The 22,276-nt window shown below is 42.1% G+C and overlaps 2 protein-coding genes across 2 annotated transcripts; one reads left to right on the plus strand and one right to left on the minus strand.

The window, feature by feature from the left end:
• Positions 1-4,709: 4,709 nt before the first annotated feature.
• Positions 4,710-21,981, minus strand: LOC112891782. Its single transcript, XM_025958741.1, has 19 exons — positions 21,820-21,981; positions 21,285-21,371; positions 21,051-21,154; positions 20,923-20,961; positions 20,738-20,800; positions 19,950-20,024; positions 18,961-19,026; positions 18,810-18,852; positions 18,103-18,151; positions 16,918-17,011; positions 16,795-16,847; positions 15,369-15,453; positions 14,370-14,472; positions 14,200-14,292; positions 13,476-13,542; positions 8,604-8,670; positions 8,470-8,523; positions 8,227-8,399; positions 4,710-4,943 (listed from the first exon to the last, which is right to left on the minus strand). Exons 2-18 carry the CDS (start codon positions 21,334-21,336, stop codon positions 8,265-8,267), a joined length of 1,242 nt encoding a protein of 413 aa, XP_025814526.1. The 5' UTR covers positions 21,337-21,371; positions 21,820-21,981; the 3' UTR covers positions 4,710-4,943; positions 8,227-8,264.
• On the plus strand, positions 5,775-7,746 carry LOC112891784 (peroxidase 9-like). The gene is made up of 4 exons (XM_025958742.1): positions 5,775-6,069; positions 6,282-6,473; positions 6,599-6,764; positions 7,118-7,746. Exons 1-4 carry the CDS (start codon positions 5,776-5,778, stop codon positions 7,537-7,539), a joined length of 1,074 nt encoding a protein of 357 aa, XP_025814527.1. The 5' UTR covers position 5,775; the 3' UTR covers positions 7,540-7,746.
• Positions 21,982-22,276: the final 295 nt, after the last annotated feature.

The following is a 22,276-nucleotide window of genomic DNA, read 5'->3' on the forward strand; positions in this document are numbered from 1 at the left end:
TAACCTACATTTCCGTGGAAGAAAGAGAGAGCAAAAGTTTTATAGTAGGTCGCCACACATTATTTTTTGAATGCATCAGTTGAAAATATTGTCTATGCATGATTTCATAGTAAGTCAGTGTGGAACATGAATAAGTAAAGGAAACACTTGCACGTAACCGTTCGAGCTCTAAAGAAAAAACAATTAATTACGTAACTGATCAGAGAGCTGTTCAATGTATATATTATTCTGATATGATGCTCCTTCTACCAACCCGGATGTGGTGGCCTGATTTTGTGTGTCCCTCGCATGGATACGCTTGTAGTTTGCAAGCTAGCATTGATTAAAAGAAGGCACCCGTAGGCAAATGCTTTTTAAATTACTTTAATTATGTGGTCCAAAACACTTGAATTAATTAGGTTCATAATGTGTTATATATATTAGCCAATTTCACTATTTTAATAAATTTGCCATGGTTATCCATCAGTCAAAGAAGAAATGTCATTCAGCAATAGACATATGGCTAGACTCTGATGTGATTCTTTCTTTGTTTTTTTTCTTTTATGTTGTAAGACACTTTCTTTTTTAAGATATAACCAGTAGGATCTTGCCCCTCCTGTTTCATAAAAAAATATCACCATTTAGCTGGTCAAAGCTTACCATTTTCTTCTCTCGATGTACACTAATTATTTGATTAGAAGATATACATAGAAGACTTTTTTGCCTTATTTTGAATAAATCTATAGTGTGTACATCTTTATTTAACAATGCACTGTTATGATTATGATTCTAGCTGCATGTGCATAGTTGATTGTTGAAGAATGCTTTGTTGACTACTGGGAGACTACCCTTGGCTTCCAAGCGATGGCTTAATTTCAGTTTATCCATGAGTTTCGTTTGACTTATTGCGAAAGTGGCATTATTTGACAGGACTGTGCTATTCTGTGAAGTGTGACATGTTGTTGCTTAAGTTAGGGTCCATATATGTGTTTTTTTTTCCCTAGGCTTCTGGAAAATCAACATCACTTTACGCAATCTCTTAAGCACGCGATTAACATCAGAAACTGTGGTTACAAGCATGCTATATATGCAATGCGATGTGATAAATGTGCAAGAAAGATACAAAAGAAATTATTAGACGAGGAAGTTTTTACTTAAAAAGAGAGATGGAGCGAATCACAATGTAAAACAAGGGCATAGCTTATTAGGGACGAAAGAAGGATTGAAAAGGAAAAAAATTGTAAGTTATAAACAGCTCTTTCGTTACATTAGCTGTTCCAAAATGTCCTTTTTAGAAACAAAATCATAAATGCTTATCAATTAGGTGAGTGACTTACGTTTATGGTGCTATGAATGAACAAAATATTTGTATACGTAGTCATGTACACCCAGTGGCCGAATCAGGAATTTTGAGTAAGAGGGACTGACCGGATACTTTTGAGAAACACAATACACACAGATGCTCACAAACATGAACGCACACTCACCCTATAAATATACGCACACAACTTTATCCCTATGAGCACCTTCGAGAGACTGAGCCGGCAGATCCTCGAGTTTAGGGCCGACCGGACACCTTATACTATAAGTGAGAAAATATATCAAGATATATATATATATATATATATATATATATATATATATATATATATATATATACACACACACACACACACGTACGGGTGGTAAAGGATCTTAAATTTTAGCCTAAATAATCTAAAGGCTGAGCTCTTATCTTATACAATTTTGAGCTAAAAATATATAAATACCAAATTGGATTGCGAAGAGAGCACTAGGGCCACGATGCTTTACCACCTTTAATATACATATCACCAATATTTTAGATAGAAAAAATGCTTCACATATGATCTATTTACACTTTATACGACTTTGTAGCATATAAGCCATCTGCTATCGTATTGTAAATTTGACCCATAACGTCAGTCTTGTGGTTGGATTTGACTAGTATTTAGCTATCTGCCTAGCCAGATGAGTATCGCATGCATCGTTCACTATGTGTTGTTGGGTGTAGCTAGATGAGTATCGCATGCATCGTTCATTATGTGTTGTTGGGTGTATTAAGAATGATAGCTAAAGAATTTAGACACAAAGCATCGTTACATTGCTCACATATGTGTTGACCTTTAGAATATAGGCAGGGGGTTAAAAATTTTCACCGGTGTTAGGAGGGCCAAGGCCCCTGCTCGCCCCCCTGGTTCCGCCGTTGTGTACAGCTCAGCCTATCACGCTCACTAGGCGGTACAACGCTCTTCTTATCTCCCTCCTACTCCAATCTGTTAAACCAAGGGCAAAACCAACTCAGAACACATAGAGCCACGAGAGCACATACACACATAAACTAACCTTATCATCATAACCATTTTATTAAGACAAGTCACACCTATCTAGCTATCTACTCCATATACAATAATCATAAATTCCCATATATAACCCTAAATTCAAAAAAGGAAGAAACTAGAGTAGTACAGAAACACAGCCATGTAATCTCTGATCTCGAAGGATTCTCTATAATAAGCAGTACTGTGTACCAACTACACATGGGACCTGCCTACCGTAACAAACTCTTGCGTCGGCTTCCATATGGCTGTACGGCCTTTTCCACCTGCTCCCTGAAGTCAACAAACCAGCATTGGCCACGAAATCTGGGCAACCACTCGACTTTTGAGATGGCGTCAATCATATGGGACCTATCTAAGTGGTTACAGTTTTGCTTGATCAGTGCATGTTTCTCATCTCTTCTTGGGTCAAGGTTTATCTTCTTTTGGTCATAGCCTTTCCATGATCTACCACATGTTTCGTATGAGAAATTAAGATTACTTTGCAAGCAAAAGATAAGCTCTAGTATTTTACTGGTACAATGTAGTAATCATTTTTCTTGTTCTGGTATACATCTAATGATCGTGAGTGTGGAACAAACATATTGATCATAATACCAGAACCCTGCGAAATTGGTACTAGTTGCCATCAAGTACCTAGCCCATGCATTGGAGTTCAAAACTAGGTGACTACCTCGTTTCTTCCGGTTAACACAAAAGTTCATGATGTAACTTTACAAATCGTAGATAATATATTACATATGCATGCATATACTATGTCCCCTCCATATCGATTGATGTTTAATTTGTAAGGCAATATTTTAAATAGCGGGCTATAGAATTTAGCACTAGGGTCCTCAAACCACTATTAGTGCGTATCGCTATAGTGCGCTATTTTCTACTGTAGTGATTCTCACGGCAGTATCGTGAAACCACTATAGCCCGTTATTTAAAATATTGTTGTAAGGTGTAGTTTGCCTTGGCACAGTCCATGAAAAATAAGCTTTGATTTATCTATGTTTACAGGCTTGACTTATGTGGGGGCAACACGGATCTTTGTCCCACTTTGTGATGTGTGATGAGTCAAGATCATGGCCATGATGGATGCATTACTATTTACTTATGAGCTAGCTCGATCCATGAACGGTCTGGTCTGTCTTGGCACTCGAGGAAATGAACCATGGCATATAATGGAGTCTTAACCTGATGACTAGCTATATCAACACACTAAGAAATTTTACACTCACATCTGCATCTATATATTGGGCGTTAAACCGGTAAACCCATAGACACCAGCACCTATGGGTCGACTGTCATCCCTACCTACACAGTAGTAGCACGACACGAGGGGCCGAGGGGGAGCCATTGCGCGCCGTGGGCTGCATGCCGCTCTGCTTTCGGCTAAATGGTCTGGTTACTAAGCTTGATCTGTTCCAGCCTTCCAGGGACCTTTTTACACGCAGGGAGGAGGCAAGATGCCAGGTTGGACGACACCTGGCTCCGCCACGTGGATGCAGTGCCATCCAGGATTCACACGCTTCCTTTGACAGCGACAGACGACCATCATCCGTTGACCAGAGAGAACTCAGAACTAGCCCGTCAGTTACGCCCATGCTAACAAACCTCACGCGCCAACCAACTCATCACTTACCCAGCTTAGGTGCCTGACCTTTTCAATCCGTTCCACGGACGGCGAGCAGGTCCCAACCTGATCCACGCAATGCCGGCCAGCAGCAGCCAGATCGTATGCACCATGTTCTGCCTGCCTGCCTGCCGAGGTACATCACAGCGTGACGCCGAGTGAGTTTCTGTTCAGTGTTCAGCACCTGTGACCTTTTCCTCCCGTGTGGGTCAAAATGCTCGGGACGGGCCGACGGGCCATTGCCGACAACGCCGGCCGAGGACGACACGACGGGCAGGTAGGTGGCGAGAGTGGTTAGGTTGTAATTGCAATCACGCATGCTGCAGCTGAAAATTCCGGCGCAGCCTTAACGCCGGGCGTGGCTGGCCGGCCGACTCCACTCAGCTCCAAAACCGACCGACCATTTGGATCGTAGCCACTGTACACTTCTGACGAGTGACAAACAGTGCGTAACACTTCTGACGAGTGACAAACAGTGCGTAACCTTTCACCCTGACGAGAAAGGGCGTTTGTCAGATAACTTGCCACTTTCAGGAAGGAAACTGCAAAGCCACTGGACATGCAAAAGCAAGCACACCAGCTTCTGTCATCAACGCATGCTACCTGCTAACTGCAAAGCCACTGGGTTGTCAAGTGGTTACTGCTACTGCCAGTGTCCGACGACTTGGAACTGCTTGCAACTCTGCTGCAGTTGCAAGTACAGCATTGCTTTGACAGGTAGGTACTATCGGTCCATCACGCCCTAACTACAATGAAGAAATTTTGTTGGATTGGAAGCGAGAAATTCCGTCCGGGAGGTCTACAAACTGCTCTAACTACTTGCGGCTGGTAGGAGATCAATGCGTACTCGTACAGAAAATACACGATTTGGAACAAATCCTAGATCGCGGAAAAAAGGGACTTCGTGAGAGTTGGATTCCTGTGCTGCTTCTATGCTGCAGTAAGCTGGCTTCTTCAGGATTCTGAACCATCCAAGCACCAGGCATCTGCAGTATTCAACAAAATAGGCAGGGTTAGAACAGCATGTGTGTTACTTGTCCATCAGTAACTCAAGAAGCACCACATTAAGTCTCAAAGAAAAATAGGTTTACAAGGTGAGATTGCCAAGAGTTTTCAAAAGAAAAATATAAATGCATGTTCTACTTTACTCATTTGGTGCTGTAAGCGAATATACACAAAGGTAGGGTTTTGCCTACTCTGTTAAAAAAAAAAGACACAAAAGGTTTCCAATTATGCCTAATGTAATGACATCTTTCACACAAAAATTGAACCAACAAACTGCCCAAGATAGACTGTGAGAGCTCCCTAAATGCACAATTCAATTTAGCTGTACCAATGCTACTCCCTGCAACTTAATCCATCCTACTACTGAATCATACAAGGATGCATTTGGAGTGGGTGGAGCTACTACTACCACTTTCTGTTGTACATCCACAAGGATTTATTTAGATAGGTCGAACAAAGGCCAATAGTTTCTGTTCATAGCATGTTTTTAGGGCACAAGCTAAGCTGAAGATCTCTCTAAACAAAACAGCAGGGAGCATCATATGGCTAGGTAGACATAACCCTTACAGAAAGAAGCTCAATGATCTCATGTGGAAGTGGAATTAATAATAGAGAACGCAAGGTTTAGGCAGGTCACACATGGCAATAATAGGACATGAGATAGTGGCAACAGATAAGTAACCAAAAAAATCGACAAAAAGCAACATCTAAATCAGGTACACCTGATGCAAACAGATGATGCTTTCCATAAGTGGAGCGGATGGAGTGATGCAGTTGAATCACATGAATGTCTATAAATAGGACGTAGAATGCATGAAACTAAAGCACAGCATTCAAGAACTCATGGCTTCAACTAAGATAGTTCTTGGTGCAATCTTCATTGCTTCCTTCTACTTATCTGCCTCCCTTGCCTTCCCCCCTGGTCACCATGAGGGTGCCTATCCAGTTGGAAATGGCCCAATCTCAGGTCTTTCTCCAGATTACTACAAGTTCACATGCCCACAAGCCGATGAGATTGTGGTGTCTATACTGAAGAAGGCTATCGCAAAGGAACCAAGGATAGCTGCTTCCCTTCTCAGGCTCCTATTTCATGACTGCTTTGTTCAGGTTAGCACAGTTCACATCCATTTCTTTTTTCATCCGGAATGAACAAAAGTCACCATTCAACAAGCATAGTTCGCCCATGAGCTGGGATGTTGAACATGGTTGAGTGCTAGAACCACGCACTCATGTTCAGTCATCAATAATCTTAGTTATCTTGTGGTACACGTATTGTAGATCAAAGTTATTGTCTCATCATTTTCAGGATGAAATTGCAGGGCTGTGATGCATCAGTTCTTTTGGATGACACTGAGGAATTCGTAAGCGAGAAAAGTGCTATTCCCAATAAGAATTCAATTAGGGGATTTGAGGTCATAGATGAGATCAAAGCCGCACTTGAAGAAGCATGCCCACATACAGTCTCCTGTGCAGACACTATTGCCCTAGCAGCCAGAGGTTCAACAGTACTGGTAAATTTCTGTTTTTTTAAGTGACGAGAACCATTACTAATTACTAAGTGGCATCCTCAGGTAGAATTTAATTTAGCTCCACTTGATACATTTAACACGCACATAATAATGTTATTGCCTGACAGAGTGGTGGACCATATTGGGAGCTTCCATTAGGAAGGAGAGATTCAAAGACAGCAAACATGAAGCTAGCAAATAAGAACCTTCCTCCCCCAAATGCAACTCTACACCGTCTTATCAAGTTTTTCCAAAGGCAAGGACTGGATAAGGTGGACCTTGTGGCACTATCAGGTATGTTATTGCTCATCTTCAATGCTCAAAATAGATCTCCCATAAAAAACAGTGATAATTGGTTCAGTTGTTCATAATTCTATGAGATGCTTGTTATAAGCTTATGCTGAAAGTACACTAAGAAAAACATTGAAGACGGTGTCATCAGCAGGAATATCTGTGAGACAAGAATGAAAAATAAAAAATAACAAAAGCAATAATAATCATAATGGATTTATTGATGTTTCATTGACGTCATGAATGTAGCACTGAAATTAAAATAGTACTCCAAATTGATTTCTAAGAACATAACTGTTGCTAGTGTATATGCATATTCTCTTCTCTTCTTAAAGAGTTCTAGTTTAAACTGACAGGAAGCCACACGATCGGAAAGGCCAGATGTGTGAGTTTCAAACAGCGCCTCTACAATCAGCATAGAGATAAAAGACCAGACATCACGCTAGAGAAAAGTTTCTATCACACATTGGCATCGGGGTGCCCACGCACTGGTGGTGATAACAACATACGATCACTAGATTTTGTCAGCCCTTCAAAATTTGACAACAGCTACTATAAGCTGATATTGGAGGGAAAAGGGCTTCTCAATTCAGATGAAGTTTTGTGGACAGGAAAAGACCCAGAAATAGCAGGGCTGGTTAAAAGTTATGCAGAAAACGAGCCACTATTCTTTGAACACTACGTGAATTCCATAATCAAAATGGGGAACATAAATCCCCTCATGGGTCACAATGGAGAAATCCGCAAGAACTGTCGTAGGGTCAATCAGGAGGTCTAGCCATCAAAATGCTTCTGTTTGAATTAGGTTCCTTTGCTTGTGATGAACCATTTACTTTGCATGTTATGTCAGTTTGAATGTCAGCATGCCAATGTGTGGTGGCATAAGATGTAACTTTAACTTCAGTTTGCTTTTTTTTTCTAATTTGTTAATGTAAGCCGACTACTTTCAACGAAATGTATCTCATTTTCTTTTGCTCTGAATCAATCCATAACTCCATGTTATGTAAAAGATGGAAAAGGGGTGAGTCATTGCATATAGTTTCTAGTCCATGATGCATACATTATAACTAATTTTCCGAAATTGACAAGTAAGCTCTATGTTATGAGTTCAATCATAATAGTTATAGTTTTGAGTAGTTTGTACTCCATTCTACGACAATATGATAAGAGACAACAGTTGCTAGCAAGCGTGGTATCGCAAGACGGTGAATGAGCTTTTGATTTAATATCATGCATAAAAGAAAAATTAATTGTGCACATCGATGGATGCACTAATTCACTTGCACATGAGATGGTAGTTGAATGAGCAGGCCTAATTATGAAGAGGTGAAGATGATTAGCAACACTCCATAAGCTCACTTGCTAGTAAATTGCAGAGGAAAAGGTTTGAAAAAGAGGACAGTGGGTTGTAAGCATATATATGAGATTAAATAAAGCCTAGCATACTTGAGTACAGAATGTGAACCTGCAAGAAATAATCCTCAAAACTACAGATGCTTTAGTTCATATTGATCCATATGCCCTATCATTTGTCCTCTGTGCTGCTTGTGTGGTACCAGGTGTGTGTTCCCAAGACGCCTGGCTTGCATGACTTTCACTAGGATTGTCTGCTGGCAAGTAGCCTCTTGGTCTACCAGCCTGATGAATGATTAAGTTAATAATCAATGGTTCGATGAGCCAACAAATTAAAGACAAAATAGATACTCACAGCATCCAGAAAGGCAGATAAGAAGGCCATCCCAGGCAGTGCATCTAAACCATACTGCAGTTGGAGCAAACATATCATATGCTTACAAATCTGATAGCATTGGTTAATTACTCAAATATTAAATTAAAAAATACCAGATGCTCCACGCGGGTTTTGTAGATGAACCCTCCACAACAAAGTAGAGTTGATAAGACAATGAAGCTACATACAAACAGGACAATACTCAGAATAGTAAACACAAAAATGGCAATAAGAAACGCAGTAAGAGAAACAAATACTGATAATAATAGTACTGCTACCAGGTATAGTGGCAGTGCTGTTACTACTATCAGGGAAAAGCTAACTTCAGAAAACAGTACTTAAAAGTTACAATTCATGAAAGAAAATGCAGTTGTTAGATATATGTATAGCTGTGAACACTTCACCTGTATTTGCCCTCTAGTTGGAGGGTTTCTTTGCATATTGTACTCATGTACATCTGCCCCTTTGGGCTATGGAATAGAGTTGAGCTGCACATTTCCTAACATGGTATCACAGCCTAGGTTTAGGGTCTTCCATCCCGCTGTCGCCGGCGAGCCTCCGGCGAGACGCCGGTGAGCCACCGCCGCCGGTCGGCGAAGGCAGCTCCACCTCTTCTTCTCCCTCCCGCCACTCCCTTCTACTGCACATGCCCGTGACCTCTGCGGCCTCTGCTCGCGGCTCCCGCGGCCCCGCGTCGCCGTCGCCGCCGTCGTTCGCACCTCCTGCGGCGCCCTGCCGCTGCCCGCGCCTGCAGCGCCCTCGCTCCGCTGGCCCGTGCCTCCCCGCCGTCGGTGCGCGCCTCCAGCGGCTCCGCTGGCCCGCGCCTCCCGCCGCCCGCGCATGCCTCCGCGGCGCCACGCCTCCGGCCGTGCGCCCCGGCCCGCGCCTCCCGCGGCGCGCCGCGCGCACGCCTCCTCGCCGTCCCGCGCAGCCCCGCGCCTCCCTGCCCCACGTCTCCGCGCCTTCCGCGCGGCCCCGGCGCGCCTCTGCCCGCGGGCCTGCGCCCCCCGCGCCGGGCCGCGCCTCCCCGCGCGTGCTCTCTGTGCGTGCGCTCTGCTCTGCTTTGCCCGTGCGTGCTCTCTGCTCTGTCTCTCTACTCTGCTTTGCCCGTGCGTGCTCTCTGCTCTGCTCTATTCTCTGCTCTGCTCTCTGCTCTGCTCTCTACTCTGCTTTGCTCTCTGATCTGCTTTGCCTTGCCCTCCCAAGGGGCAGCAAAAAAAAAAACAAAAAAAGGAGAGAGGTCAGGAAGAGAGCAGCTCTGGTCTTGCGCTGATGGCCTCTTCTACCACTGTCTGTGGCTCTGCTTTAGAGCAGGAGTTGCTCACGTTGTTCAGCCGCCTCAATGCAACTACTTCCTCCCTTTCTGGGACTACTGCTCGTGCTTCTGGTTTACCACCACTGCCTCCTTACTAGGACATATAATCTTCATGGTTCCTTGATTCTGGTGCTTCATTTCATATGACTCCAGATTGTACTCAGCTGTCTTCCTTGTCCTCCATTGATCACCCTCTTGTTGTTCAGAAAGCTGATGGCACCTCTCTTCCAGTTACTGGACGAGGTGTTCTCTCGACGTCTTCCTTTCACGTGCCTACAGTTTCACATGTTCCTAATCTCACTATGCAGCTGATGTCTGCTGGCCAGATCACTGATCATGGATGTCGCATCATTCTTGAGTCAGACTCATGTTGTGTTCAGGATCTTCGCACGGGACTTCGAGTGGGGACTGGGCCTAGGCGCCATGACTCTCAGCGTCTTTGGGAGCTTAACTGGCTTCGCCTTCCCTCATCCACCTCACCTGCCCCCGTGGTTGCTGCTTCTGCTACTGCACCTACCTTTGCTCAGTGGCATCGTCGCCTTGGCCATCTCTCTGGTTCGAGGCTTTCCAATCTTGTGGGCAGTGGTGTTTTCCTGTGTCTGGTGATCCTGCACTTCACTGTATGGGTTGCAAACTTGGTAAACAGTTGCAACTCCCTTATACATCTAGTGACTCTGTATCGCAGCATCCTTTTGATCTCATTCACTCTTATGTATGGCGGCCTGCTCCTTTTGTCTCGAAAGGGGGTCACTCCTATTATGTTATTTTCATCGATGATTATTCAGAGTTTACCTGGATCTATCTTATGTCCTCTCGTGGCCAGTTTCTATCTATCTACCAGCAATTTGCTACTATGATTCGCACTCAGTATGATTCTCCTATTCGTGCTTCTCGTGCTGATTCTGCTGGTGAGTACATCTCTGCTGCGCATCGTCGCTTCCTTGCTGACCAGGGTACCCTTCCTCAATTTTCTTGTCCTGGGGCCCATGCTCAGAATGGTGCTGCCGAACGAAAGCACCATCACATTCTTGAGACTGCTCGTGCTTTACTACTCTCCTCTAAGCTTCCACCTCACTTCTGGGCGGAGGTCTTCAGGGGTACAATTCAGGGTTGTACCCCGTATGAGCGCTTGTTTGGCCATCCACCCAACTACAGTCATCTTCGTTGCTTTGGGTGTGCCTGCTTTGTTCTTCTCCCTCCTCGTGAGCGCACCAAGCTAACTGCTCAATCAGTTGAGTGTGTTTTTCTTGGTTACAGTACGGAGCACAAGGGTTATCGCTGCTACGACCCAGTTGCCCGTTGGATGAGGATATCTCGGGATGTCACCTTTGATGAATCCTGCCCTTTCTACCCTCGTTCCTCCTCTAGCTCCTCTTCCACTACCGTGGAGTCTATCTCCTTGACTCTTCCTGACGTGTCTCTTCCGCTGCCGTCCACTCCACCATCACCACCTTCTGCTCCTTCTATAGTTCCTCCACCTCCACCTGAGCCTTCTCAGTCGCTCTTTGGGCCTCCTCCCATCAAGGTTCCTCCTTCACCTCTTGTGTCTTCTCCGTTGTCCCTTAGTCCTACTTCTGTGATGGTCCCTCCACGTGAGATCACCCACGTCTACTCTCATCGCCCGAGACCTCCACCTCCACCTTCACCCGAGTCGTCTTCCTCACTCCTCGGACCCACTCCTGTGGTGATCCCTCCTCGTGAGATCACTCACGTCTACTCTCGTCGCCCGAGACCTCCACCTTCACCGGAGTCTTCTTCCTCACTCCTTGGATCTCCTCCAGAGCAGGCTCGATATGCTCTTCGTGACCGTAGTGCTCTCCATCCTCCAGATCGCTATGGTCTCACTGCCGCTACTCTTGTTGAGTCCACCACTTACCGAGAGGCTGCTGTCCACCTAGACTGGCAGCACGCCATGGATGAGGAGATTGCTACCTTGGAGCGCACTGGTTCATGGGATCTTGTCCCTATGCCACCTCAGGTGACTCCTATTTCTTGCAAGTGGGTTTATAAGATTAAGACTCGCTCTGATGGCTCCCTTGAGCGCTACAAGGCTCGTCTTGTGGCTCGTGGCTTTCAGCAGGAGCAAGGCCGTGATTATGATGAGACTCTTGCTCCGGTTGCTCACATGACCACAGTCCGGACTCTTCTCACCGTTGCTTCTGTTCGACAGTGGTCCATCTCCCAGCTTCATGTCAAGAATGCCTTTCTCAGTGGCGAGCTGCGTGAGGAGGTCTACATGCAAGCACCTCCCGGATACTCTGTTCTGGACGGCATGGTTTGCCGGCTGCGTCGCTCTCTCTATGGCCTCAAGCAGGCTCCTCAGGCCTGGTTTGAGCGCTTCTCCTCAGTTGTCACTGACGCTGGTTTTAAGCCCAGCAACCACGACCCGCTCTCTTTGTCCACACCTCCCCTCGTGGTCGCGCTTCTTCTCTATGTTGATGATATGATCATTACTGGTGATGACTCTCAATTCATTGACTTTGTGAAGAAGCATCTTAGTGACAAGTTCTTGATGTCTAACTTTGGTCCTCTTCGTAACTTTCTTGGTCTCGAGGTCTCTTCCACGCCTGATGGCATCTACCTCTCCAAGGAGAAGTACATTTAGGATCTTCTCTATCATGCTGCTCTCACAGATCAACGCACTGTCGATACACCTATGGAGCTTGGTGTTCACATACAATCTACTGATGGTGCTCCCCTTGATGATCCCACTCTCTATCGTCACCTTGTTGGGAGCCTTGTTTATCTTGGGATTACTCGTCCTGACATTTCTCATGCTGTTCATATTCTAAGTCAGTTCGTCTCTGCTCCCACCCAGCTCAACTATGCTCATCTTCTTCGTGTTCTCCGCTACCTTCGTGGTACCGTCTCTCGTTGCTTGTTCTTTCCTCACTGTAGTTCCCTCCAGCTTCAGGCGTATTCTGATGCGACATAGGCTAGTGATCACTCTGATCATCGTTCTCTTTCGGCTTATTGTGTTTTCCTTGGGTCCTCCATGATTGCCTGGAAAACCAAGAAGTAGACAGCAGTTTCTCGTTCGAGTGCTGAGACTGAGTTGAGGGCTATGGCGGCTGTGACAGCTAAGGTCACCTAGCTTCGATGGCTCCTTGAGGATTTTGGTGTGATGCCTTCTGCACCAACTCCTCTCTCCTCTAATGAGATAGTACTAGCGCCCTCAGTATTGCTCGGGATCCTGTGAAGCATGAACTCACCAAGCATATCGGTGTTGATGCTTCTTACATGAGATCACAGGTGCATGATCAGATTGTGGTTCTTCATTATGTGCCTTCCAAGTTTCAGTTGGCGGACTTCTTCACGAAGGCACAGACGAGGGCCCAGCACAGCTATTTCCTATCCAAACTCAGTGTCGTGGATCCACCATGAGTTTGGAGGGGGGGGGGGGGGGGTTAGATATATGTATAGCTGTGTACACTTCACCTGTATTTGCCCTCTAGTTGGAGGGTTTCTTTGCATATTGTACTCATGTACATCTGCCCCTTTGGGCTATGGAATAGAGTTGAGCTGCACATTTCCTAACAGCAGTTACCATGAAGATAACTTATACACAAAAAATCAAAATCACGGAAATGCTAACTTAAGAAAATCAACTGTTACAATCATGATAGACATTGACATAAAAAAAAAGTTAATTAAGTTCAGAAACACATACATGCATGAAATAATTCCAAATGTTGCCCAGCCTTTCATGGGATCACTCTCCTTTTCTTGTGCATAACCTACAGAGCGAGACAGATACAAAAAAAAAAATCATATAACTAGGCCACAACTCACATACTGAATAAATGAGGAAAAGATGGAACAATGACATAAGCATACTAATGTATTCAAGAATGAATTGATGAAGCTTGTAAGACTGTTCTCAAGCAAGGTGCACTTTGTTATATCACATCATTTGCAGTATGTATGCAATATTCATCTTTTGTGACTACCATGATTATCAGTTATCATGTTGTGATCATAATCTTACTATCAACAAAAACATGGCAACATTTGTGACAAATGAATTATCAATCTACTAAGTTTTCAAAAAAAAAATTAACAATCCACTGTGTAACATTTCTCAAGCTCATGAATCCAAGATTGCAATATTTTTTCCATCCAACAACGTAAATCATCAGGTAATGCTAATGGACTCATTAATGCTAAATGGATTGAATGGTACTTTAAAGTCCAAAACTGCATTCACCTTTTGAATTTCTTTGGTCATAATATCCAAACCTAAACCTACACACACCTATTTAAGTGCAATTGCGCAAAATTATCCACCACCTGTTTTCCTTAATAGAGGTCTAATAATGCGAAGCAGGAACAATTCCAAATTAGAATGAACAAAGTCCATATGCACATTTGATTATTGTATGGCTAGGACTAACCACATTTTTTGGTAAGTGTAAACTCAATTGGATCATAGCCCTCAACTGGGATCAAAATATTGACCTCATACGGACTGCTTCGAGCAATTTCACCTACAAAATATAGAAGTCAGTTCGTTTTGTTGCATGTTACAGGGAAACAGTATGGGGGGCACAATGAAGCAACTAACATCTCCAATCCACATTCAGAACTGTAGGAGACAGGGTAGTAGGCATGGCACCATTGAGACCTGATCCTGTAAGTGTAACACTAAGCCCTTTCGCTGGATTAACCTGCATACAAGATAGTTCAATGTACATGGTGTGCAACTGGGCCTTTTAATTAGAACTGATGATGATAGCAGTCTTTTATTGATTTTTATTTGGCGCTCGTTTGCCAAAGTTTTGTGTTAGTTCAAAATAACATGGATATGTCTATGAACATTTGGTCACCAGCATAACACCAATAAAGAGATTGAACAAACACAAGCTAGTGCTGTTTTTCAGTGATAGTTTGTTTGGCAGCAGATTTTTTTAGTGGCATCTTTATTTGAGAAAGATAACCAAGTTAGAAGGTCACGTTAAACTACTTAGAACAATGATGTAAATCATAAAGAAACATTCCAATCCCAGGCATAATACCGTTACAGTCGATGGAGAGGCCCTTGACGTACAATGAATAAAATCACAAAGGGGGTCCCTGGTCATGTTGGCGGCTTGTCTTCTCTGAAAGCATTGTAATGAGTGTTTTCAGGGGTAGGAACCCTAGCGTTCCTTTGGTCATTCTCAAGTGTTAGATGTATATGTACCCTTTGTATTTTCCCCATTGTATAAGGGGTTTTGTGCATATTTGCTAATTCCTGTACATGTATATATTCAGGCCTAGAGCCCTCATATTGAATACAAGTGCTATTCATAACATCAAGATCCACGAAGAATCCACTCTATGGTGCTCAGCTGGAGCTAGCGAGTTGGATTAACTTTGGTCTTAGATTGGTCAATTAGGTCAAAATTGATCCCTTAAGCTGGCGAATATGTAATATGAGCTACATGTGGGCGGGTTGGTGGGTGCTCTGTGTGCTAGCTTAATATATCTTTTATTTTCTTGATACAATGACCGGCCGCTCTCCTACCGGTTCGAGGCAATAAAAAATGAACGTGTTGTTTTGACAGTCCCAAATCTATTTTACCTTGAAGGTAGGTTTTCCAACCAGGTCTGCGAGGGAAGACATAGCACTAAGATACAGGGACACATGAATCTGCTCAGTTTGAAAGCTGCATAGGTAACAGAATAGTGCTGAAGTCAATAAAGAAATTTATGTATTCTTTGCATTTTTAACATGGGGAATGAATCAGATATAATTTTTGGTAGTGCAAGGACTAAAATAAGAGTGCTACCAATCACGGAGTAATAGTGAAGTTTCGCAGGCTTTGCAATAAGATTCCAAATAGAACCCAAGAGTCACACAATCAATTCAACATATCCAAACTGTTCCAAAATAATGTGGATACTGAACAAGTATTAGCTTTGATCACTAACTAATTTGCATTTGATATGTTATAATACCTACTCACATCCACTAGCATCCATGTTCATATAAAAATATCAAGCTTGAAATTGAGAGGGATTTGAGAAAAAAAAAGTTGAAAGGAACTTCTAGAATATATATTGCTTTTAGTCAGTTTAAGTGCCATGAGTGATGACATGACAGAATGCCTAAGAGTTAATTTACAGTTACTGTGCTGAATTGCGCAGTGTTTATTTTTGTAGCTGCTGTGTAAAAAGCAATTGTGAGGAATAGCAATCAATTTAATCTAGACAACACCTGTCATCCAATGGTTGTTCCTCTCACACATTCATTCATTTGTAACAAAATGATGCATCTGTTTGCAAATTGATATAGATAAAAAGAACACCTAGCCAAATATCAAATATCTGAAAGATTACCAAAAGATATCGCAACGCCAAGGAGGCTATTGTAATCTAAGCTCCTTTTGATGCTGCATTCAATGGGCTGGCCCTATTTCTTCGAAACGGACAACTCATTTCCATTAAGTCAATGACACCTGTCATACTATCATAAGATACAAGCAGACTCTTATTGTCTAAGCTCCTTTTGATGCTGCATTCGATGGCCCCCATTCTTTTTTGAAACGGGCAACTTATTTCAATTAGGTCGATGACACCTGTCATACTGTATCAGGTTCTGTTTGGGATCTTATTCCAATATCCGTGAAACTTCACTTTACTCAAATGCAGACAAGCTGAAGTCACTAATTAGGATCTTTTTTTACCTGTCATGTAGTTCTTCCTTATTCTATATGATTAAGCTAGAATTTATAGAAGCAACTTAGTGGATAGGTTGTAATAAGTAATAACCATCCAGAGTTGATATAGACCCTAAAATTTTACATCTTACACAAACCCAATGTAGAACCAAGTGCAAGTGTGCAACTTTTACAAAGCTGCAAGTAATATTTTGAAGATTATTTGCATGAACACAGTTAATATTTCCCATTTCATATTGTCATGGGCTTATATAGATAACCTAAAGCTTCACGCCGAACAAACATTTTCATCTCATTAAATTTGAAAAACACTTTGACAAATCGTACCTAAATCCATGATGGAGTTGCTCAAATCCCAGCTGAGTCAATCCATTATAAACCTAAAAAGACCAAAGTGACTTGTAACACTAACTTAAGCAATATAATAGCCAGAAAACAGGAGGAACTTACAATTTCTGATGATCTGGGATGGAATCCCACAGTGAAACCCTTGAATACTCTAGGACCACTTTTAGCACAAGGAATAGCAAGTTCAACAAGCACCCTGACAAAAAAGAAACATGTATTGAGGACAGACAAGATAATAAAATAACTGGCAGCAGTTGCTCATTAAAAAAAATGAACAGTAATGTGCAGAGCTGTATCCCTCAATCATAGTATACATATCAAGAAAAGGATACATAATATTTTCAGGAAAGGATACAGAAAAACAAATGTTATTTAGAAAGACCTTAAGTTTGTATTTGGATCATCCCTAACTAAATCAGGTTTTCTGCCTTGCAAAAAAAAAAACTAATTCAGGCTTTCAAATTTAGGTTGACATCATCTACAGTTCTACACTGCTTAGACTTTGTCTTTACAACTAATATGAAGTCCGCAATTCTAAATCAAATTATATCCCTTCCTCAACTCAAGGAAACAATAACACCTCCTAAAACAACTTACAGGAAACTCTTAACAAAATTTAACTCATCCAACCAACTCTTATAAATTTCATTTCAAAATTTAAACCCAGCTAATTCTATCGTATCTCTTTGCCTACCTCCCCTCTCTTTCCCCTTAAAATCGATTTTCTTCTCCCAACACCCTCACAGTGGACTGCAAAACAGCTCAGCGAAGCACCCCTACAGAGTAGATGGGGCTGCGCAGGCCAATCAAACCCTGCAGTAGTGGCTCGACGGGTTGGGCCAATACAAATATTGTAATGCGTAATAATGCATGGGCATTCAGCTAGTCTTATGTGGTAGGGAAGTATCCAGTATTTCCATGTAGCCAGTTTCCTTCTGAGCATTGCCTTGTATACAGTTTCTCTCTTACATATTTATTTATAAAATGTGGCAGACTGTTGGAGTTCTACCCCCGTTCTCTAATATTTGATGTCGGTTAGCTCAAAGGATGGAGGGAGTAATATATAGTCCAAAATGAAGAGCTCAGTTGGTGATCATTTAGGTTGTAGATAGTTCAGCTCTTATTCATTGGTTTAGTCATTAACAAGAGAGCAATGCTGTGTCCCATTCCCATGACATTGCTTAAATGAAAAAAGTTCATACTGTTGTCTAGTTCATAAATCCATCTAATTCCTATTTTTCAAAGTCTACTGAAAATTGCATAATAAATTAAACATTTCATTATTACCTGCACATCCTTTCATCATAAGATATGCTACAAATGCATCCTTGTTCATCTGTACAGTTGTCAGTATTAGCATATGCTTTCTCATGACATATGCAACTAAAACAGAACTTTGTGTTATCTTCGAATTCAGGGCCAAACAAAAGTGGCAGGTTTATGACCGTTTGACCAATTATCACCCTGGCAACAAAGTTAACAATTTTTGACAACCATTGATGGCATATGCACCCCAAATCCCCAATACACACAGAGCATCTATATGAACTCATCATTTGATAAGAATTATGATTTAAGTAATGCACCAACTTCCATCATATTTGCAGATAATACGAATAACATCTGGGAGTTGAGGATAACAGCAAATTTTGCCTATAGGCTAATTTCTCTTGCAAAGGGGAAGAACAAAGTTCAATTGAGCCAAAGTGGTCAACATTTTTCCCCAAAACAGTCACAGTTCTGAAGAAAACAAGAAATTAAATCCACTAGTTGGCACGAGTAACTACGAACTCCAAGCAAAGTTACATGAAAGTAAGAAAACTACTTCATACTACACTGATGTAGTAGGAAGTATCCTTTCCACTCCCTAAATAGGTATTCTTTAAGAACACAGTAGTTAATTTTCTATACTTCAATCAGTAACATGTGCAAAATTATTTAAGTTGGTCACATGAAGGTGTCATGAAACTTAGAAAAATCAACAGGCAACAGACCTCTGCACACTTTATTTGAGCAACGTCCACATATGATGTTTACCTGAAATATGTTACAAAAATATTACACAATCATGTTAAGGTCCTTGATTTAAAAAATTCTAGATATTAGTGAAAATAACAAAGAATTTCACCAAAATTAAACACAAACCTGTGCTGTACGACCCATCTTTTCGAAGGTAGTTTCACAGTGCACTAAATCTCCATCATGGAATTTCTGAAATTGTGAGTATGGAATTAGAGAATGGATGCTGATTAAGTTAAGCTATGAAGGTAGAGAACTCCTAGAAAGAATGAACAGCACTCTAATTCTGATGCAACCTAAATAACCTTGCTATATGATAAAAGAAATAACGAACCATAAGTCAACAGTTGAATTGAACAACCATCACATGCGGAGAAACAAAATAACCTAACCAATATTGTGATTATTCAGGTAGCAGCCCCGGAAGAACCCTGTCAGTATTGATTTTGTTTTTCAATTAAAATACTTACTATGAACTGAACAAACTGCGATGTTAAGTGTATCCTGGATTAACCCTGAGAAGTTCAAAACGTTAATCAAGTCAGGAATTGTACATCCTGTAGACCACTTGACCTTTTAAATGATGCAATAAGCACACAGCTTGGTCAAGACCTTCCTCTATTACAGATTATATAATGCCACTTGTCAATGAAATGCCTATCAAAATTTATGCTGACCCTGAAGCATATGATAGTTTTCTTCCATCTATGATTTGTGCACTCCAAACTTGATACTACATTTAGAAGTTGTGATCATGTTTCACAGATGGAAACTGTGGTTGTTACTTCTTTGCGCCTTTTTTCGTTTCTTTTCTATCTCTATTCTCTTCTGAGTTTGCTGCTGTCAATCATCCTTACAGGGAACTATGACACAAAGAACTATGGAAAAGAAAGGACCCCCCAGCCCCTCCCCACCCGTTTTTTTTTGGGGGAAAGGAAATACGCTAGTGTCTACGTGTGCAGACGGAAGAGAGCCTGTAGAGAACACCCCAACTCCACCCACCCACCCACCCACCCCCCCACCCCCGAATAAAGTACAAAATAAAGCAAAAAACTACACAGAAAAAATTGTCACACTTTTATCATAAAGAACTGATAAATATGTGAAAGTGTTACCTGAATATAGTCAGTAGACCCTGAACCAAATAGAAAGGAGCGAGAACTAACAAAACGTCCAAATTCAATGTAACCCTGAAAAGAATGAAAAAATGCATTACATTTTACAGATGGTGACCATGTCGCAGATTTCATCTATGGAGGACTATTTAGATCAAAATAGCAAAAGAGACAATTAGCGTGAACCCAAACTATGTACTGACAAAAAAGTAATATCAGAATTATTTAAATATAATTAGTATATAGAACAGTAAGGCTAAAGCAGAGTGTGGACAAACAGATTAATTATGGACAAAAAAATGCTGGAATGGAATGATGTGTTGAACTGCAAGGCTGCTACACTGCTTCAGCTACATAAGGATCGGTTTCTACCTTTACCGTCATTCTGGGGTTATTTAGTTTTTCCCATATTTCCAGTATGCATTATTAACTGAGGATGTAGTATTATAATGATAACTTGTTGCCTTGTTCACTATTAAAGGGTGGCACATTGTGAATAATCACTACTTTCAAATTTTACTGGCTGTGTCGGCAACAACTTACCTCACGGTTTATACTCCTCACACTTTTCAAACTGCTACATAACTTTATACAGTCTATGCCCTTGGAATACACACTTGCACCTTAATATATGATTAAATTTTACTAAGTACAATTATGCAAACAACGTGCTGCTACACCACCTTTCAAGAACATAACGAGTAAACCTTCATGACTTTAAATTTGATGGAGATGATACCATAAATTTACAATAAAGAGTTGAAAAAACTTTTTTTATACTGCCGTACCTCTTGAGATCTTCTCTGCACATCTTTGCAGAACTCAACAACCAAATCAGACGGTTGTGAGCCCTGATAATTACAACAAAATGAGTTGTTAGTGTATAGTGGATACACTTACGAAAAACCAATATACATGTAAACAGTGTAGAAACTAATTTTCGATCATGTTATATTGGATTTAGGATATTCACCTGTTCATTGTATTCATATTCCTTTCCGACCAGATGTGTCTGAAGCCATTTAGGAGAAAGCAATATGAAAGAATTTTATCTAGTTTCAAAGTACACATGCCTAGAGAATAGCATGACTGTAAGGATACAAAATCAATAAGGCGGCTCTCGTTGTCAAAGGTATAACAATTAGAACTTGGAACCACGATGATAGCAGTGGCTACTACATGCATGTAGGTAGCTGCCAACAAAACTGCACCAAATGACAAAAACTATAAGGATCTAACAGACCCAATAATTCCTAACAAATTGAAATTAGCAAACAAGAGATGAAAGTAGAAGTTCATACAGTATATTGAGAAGCACATGTGTGGAAAAAATACCTACGATCGATAGATGAATGGCATGCATAGGACAGGAAGCCACAGGACTCATGGCAGAACCTTAGTTCCGGTGTAATCGGCGATTCCCTGTTAGATGTACTGTCAGCATTGTATGACAACGTGATTCACAATTGATTGTTCGCCAAACATTACAACATTTTGCAGGGCATGACGATGTGACAAGCAAGCTTTCAGGACTCCACAGGCACACTCATCAAAAATTCAAAACAACAGAAAATCATTTAATACAAATCATGAAACTAATGGCATGCGTGCAGACCGTGCACCACGAGAGCTAATTTCAGCAGACCGGAACTGATGGATTTCGCATTACAAGTTCCACTGTTTGCGGGGCATTGGCACGGAACTAAGTGGAGTGGAAAGTAGAAACCCGCAGCCCCACACCGCACAGGCGGAACCGGAGGCAACCATCCAGGGCAAACAAAGCGCGCCCCGGCGGAGAACCGCAGGGATTGCTCGGGGGAAGGGGAAGCACACGAATTCGACGGGAGAAGCGGGGGCGGCGAGGACTCACTGCGGCGGGATCGGACGGCTGAATCTCCGAGGGCGGGCGGGCGTCGGCGTGGGAGAGCGACGGGGAGCGGGCGAGTGCGTTTATCGCGGAACGGGTCCCCTGATCCCCTCCCTCGTCGGTTCGGAATTTTCGAGGGCGTCGCCACGCCGGACGCGACATCGTTAGCTGGTGGTCTCTTTTTTTTTTCATAAGAAGTCTCCATGTAGCGTCTTGATCACAAGTTCACAACGGTTGATGCTCGCACGGTGTCCGAGTAACCCACAGATGTCGAGTAGCGAGGGCTTCACCTAAGAAAAATGTAAACCACTCGCTGGTAGTATGCTTCAGCTTTGTACACTAGAGTGACCAAACTATGCGAGAATCTTCTGCGATGAGTCGAACCATGACAAATAGATAAATATAATAAGCAGTAGATGAGGATGCATACGTGAAGGACGAGTGTACATCCTTGATTTAG

This window comes from Panicum hallii, chromosome 5 (assembly GCF_002211085.1).
Source record: "Panicum hallii strain FIL2 chromosome 5, PHallii_v3.1, whole genome shotgun sequence".
Lineage (NCBI taxonomy): Eukaryota > Viridiplantae > Streptophyta > Magnoliopsida > Poales > Poaceae > Panicum > Panicum hallii.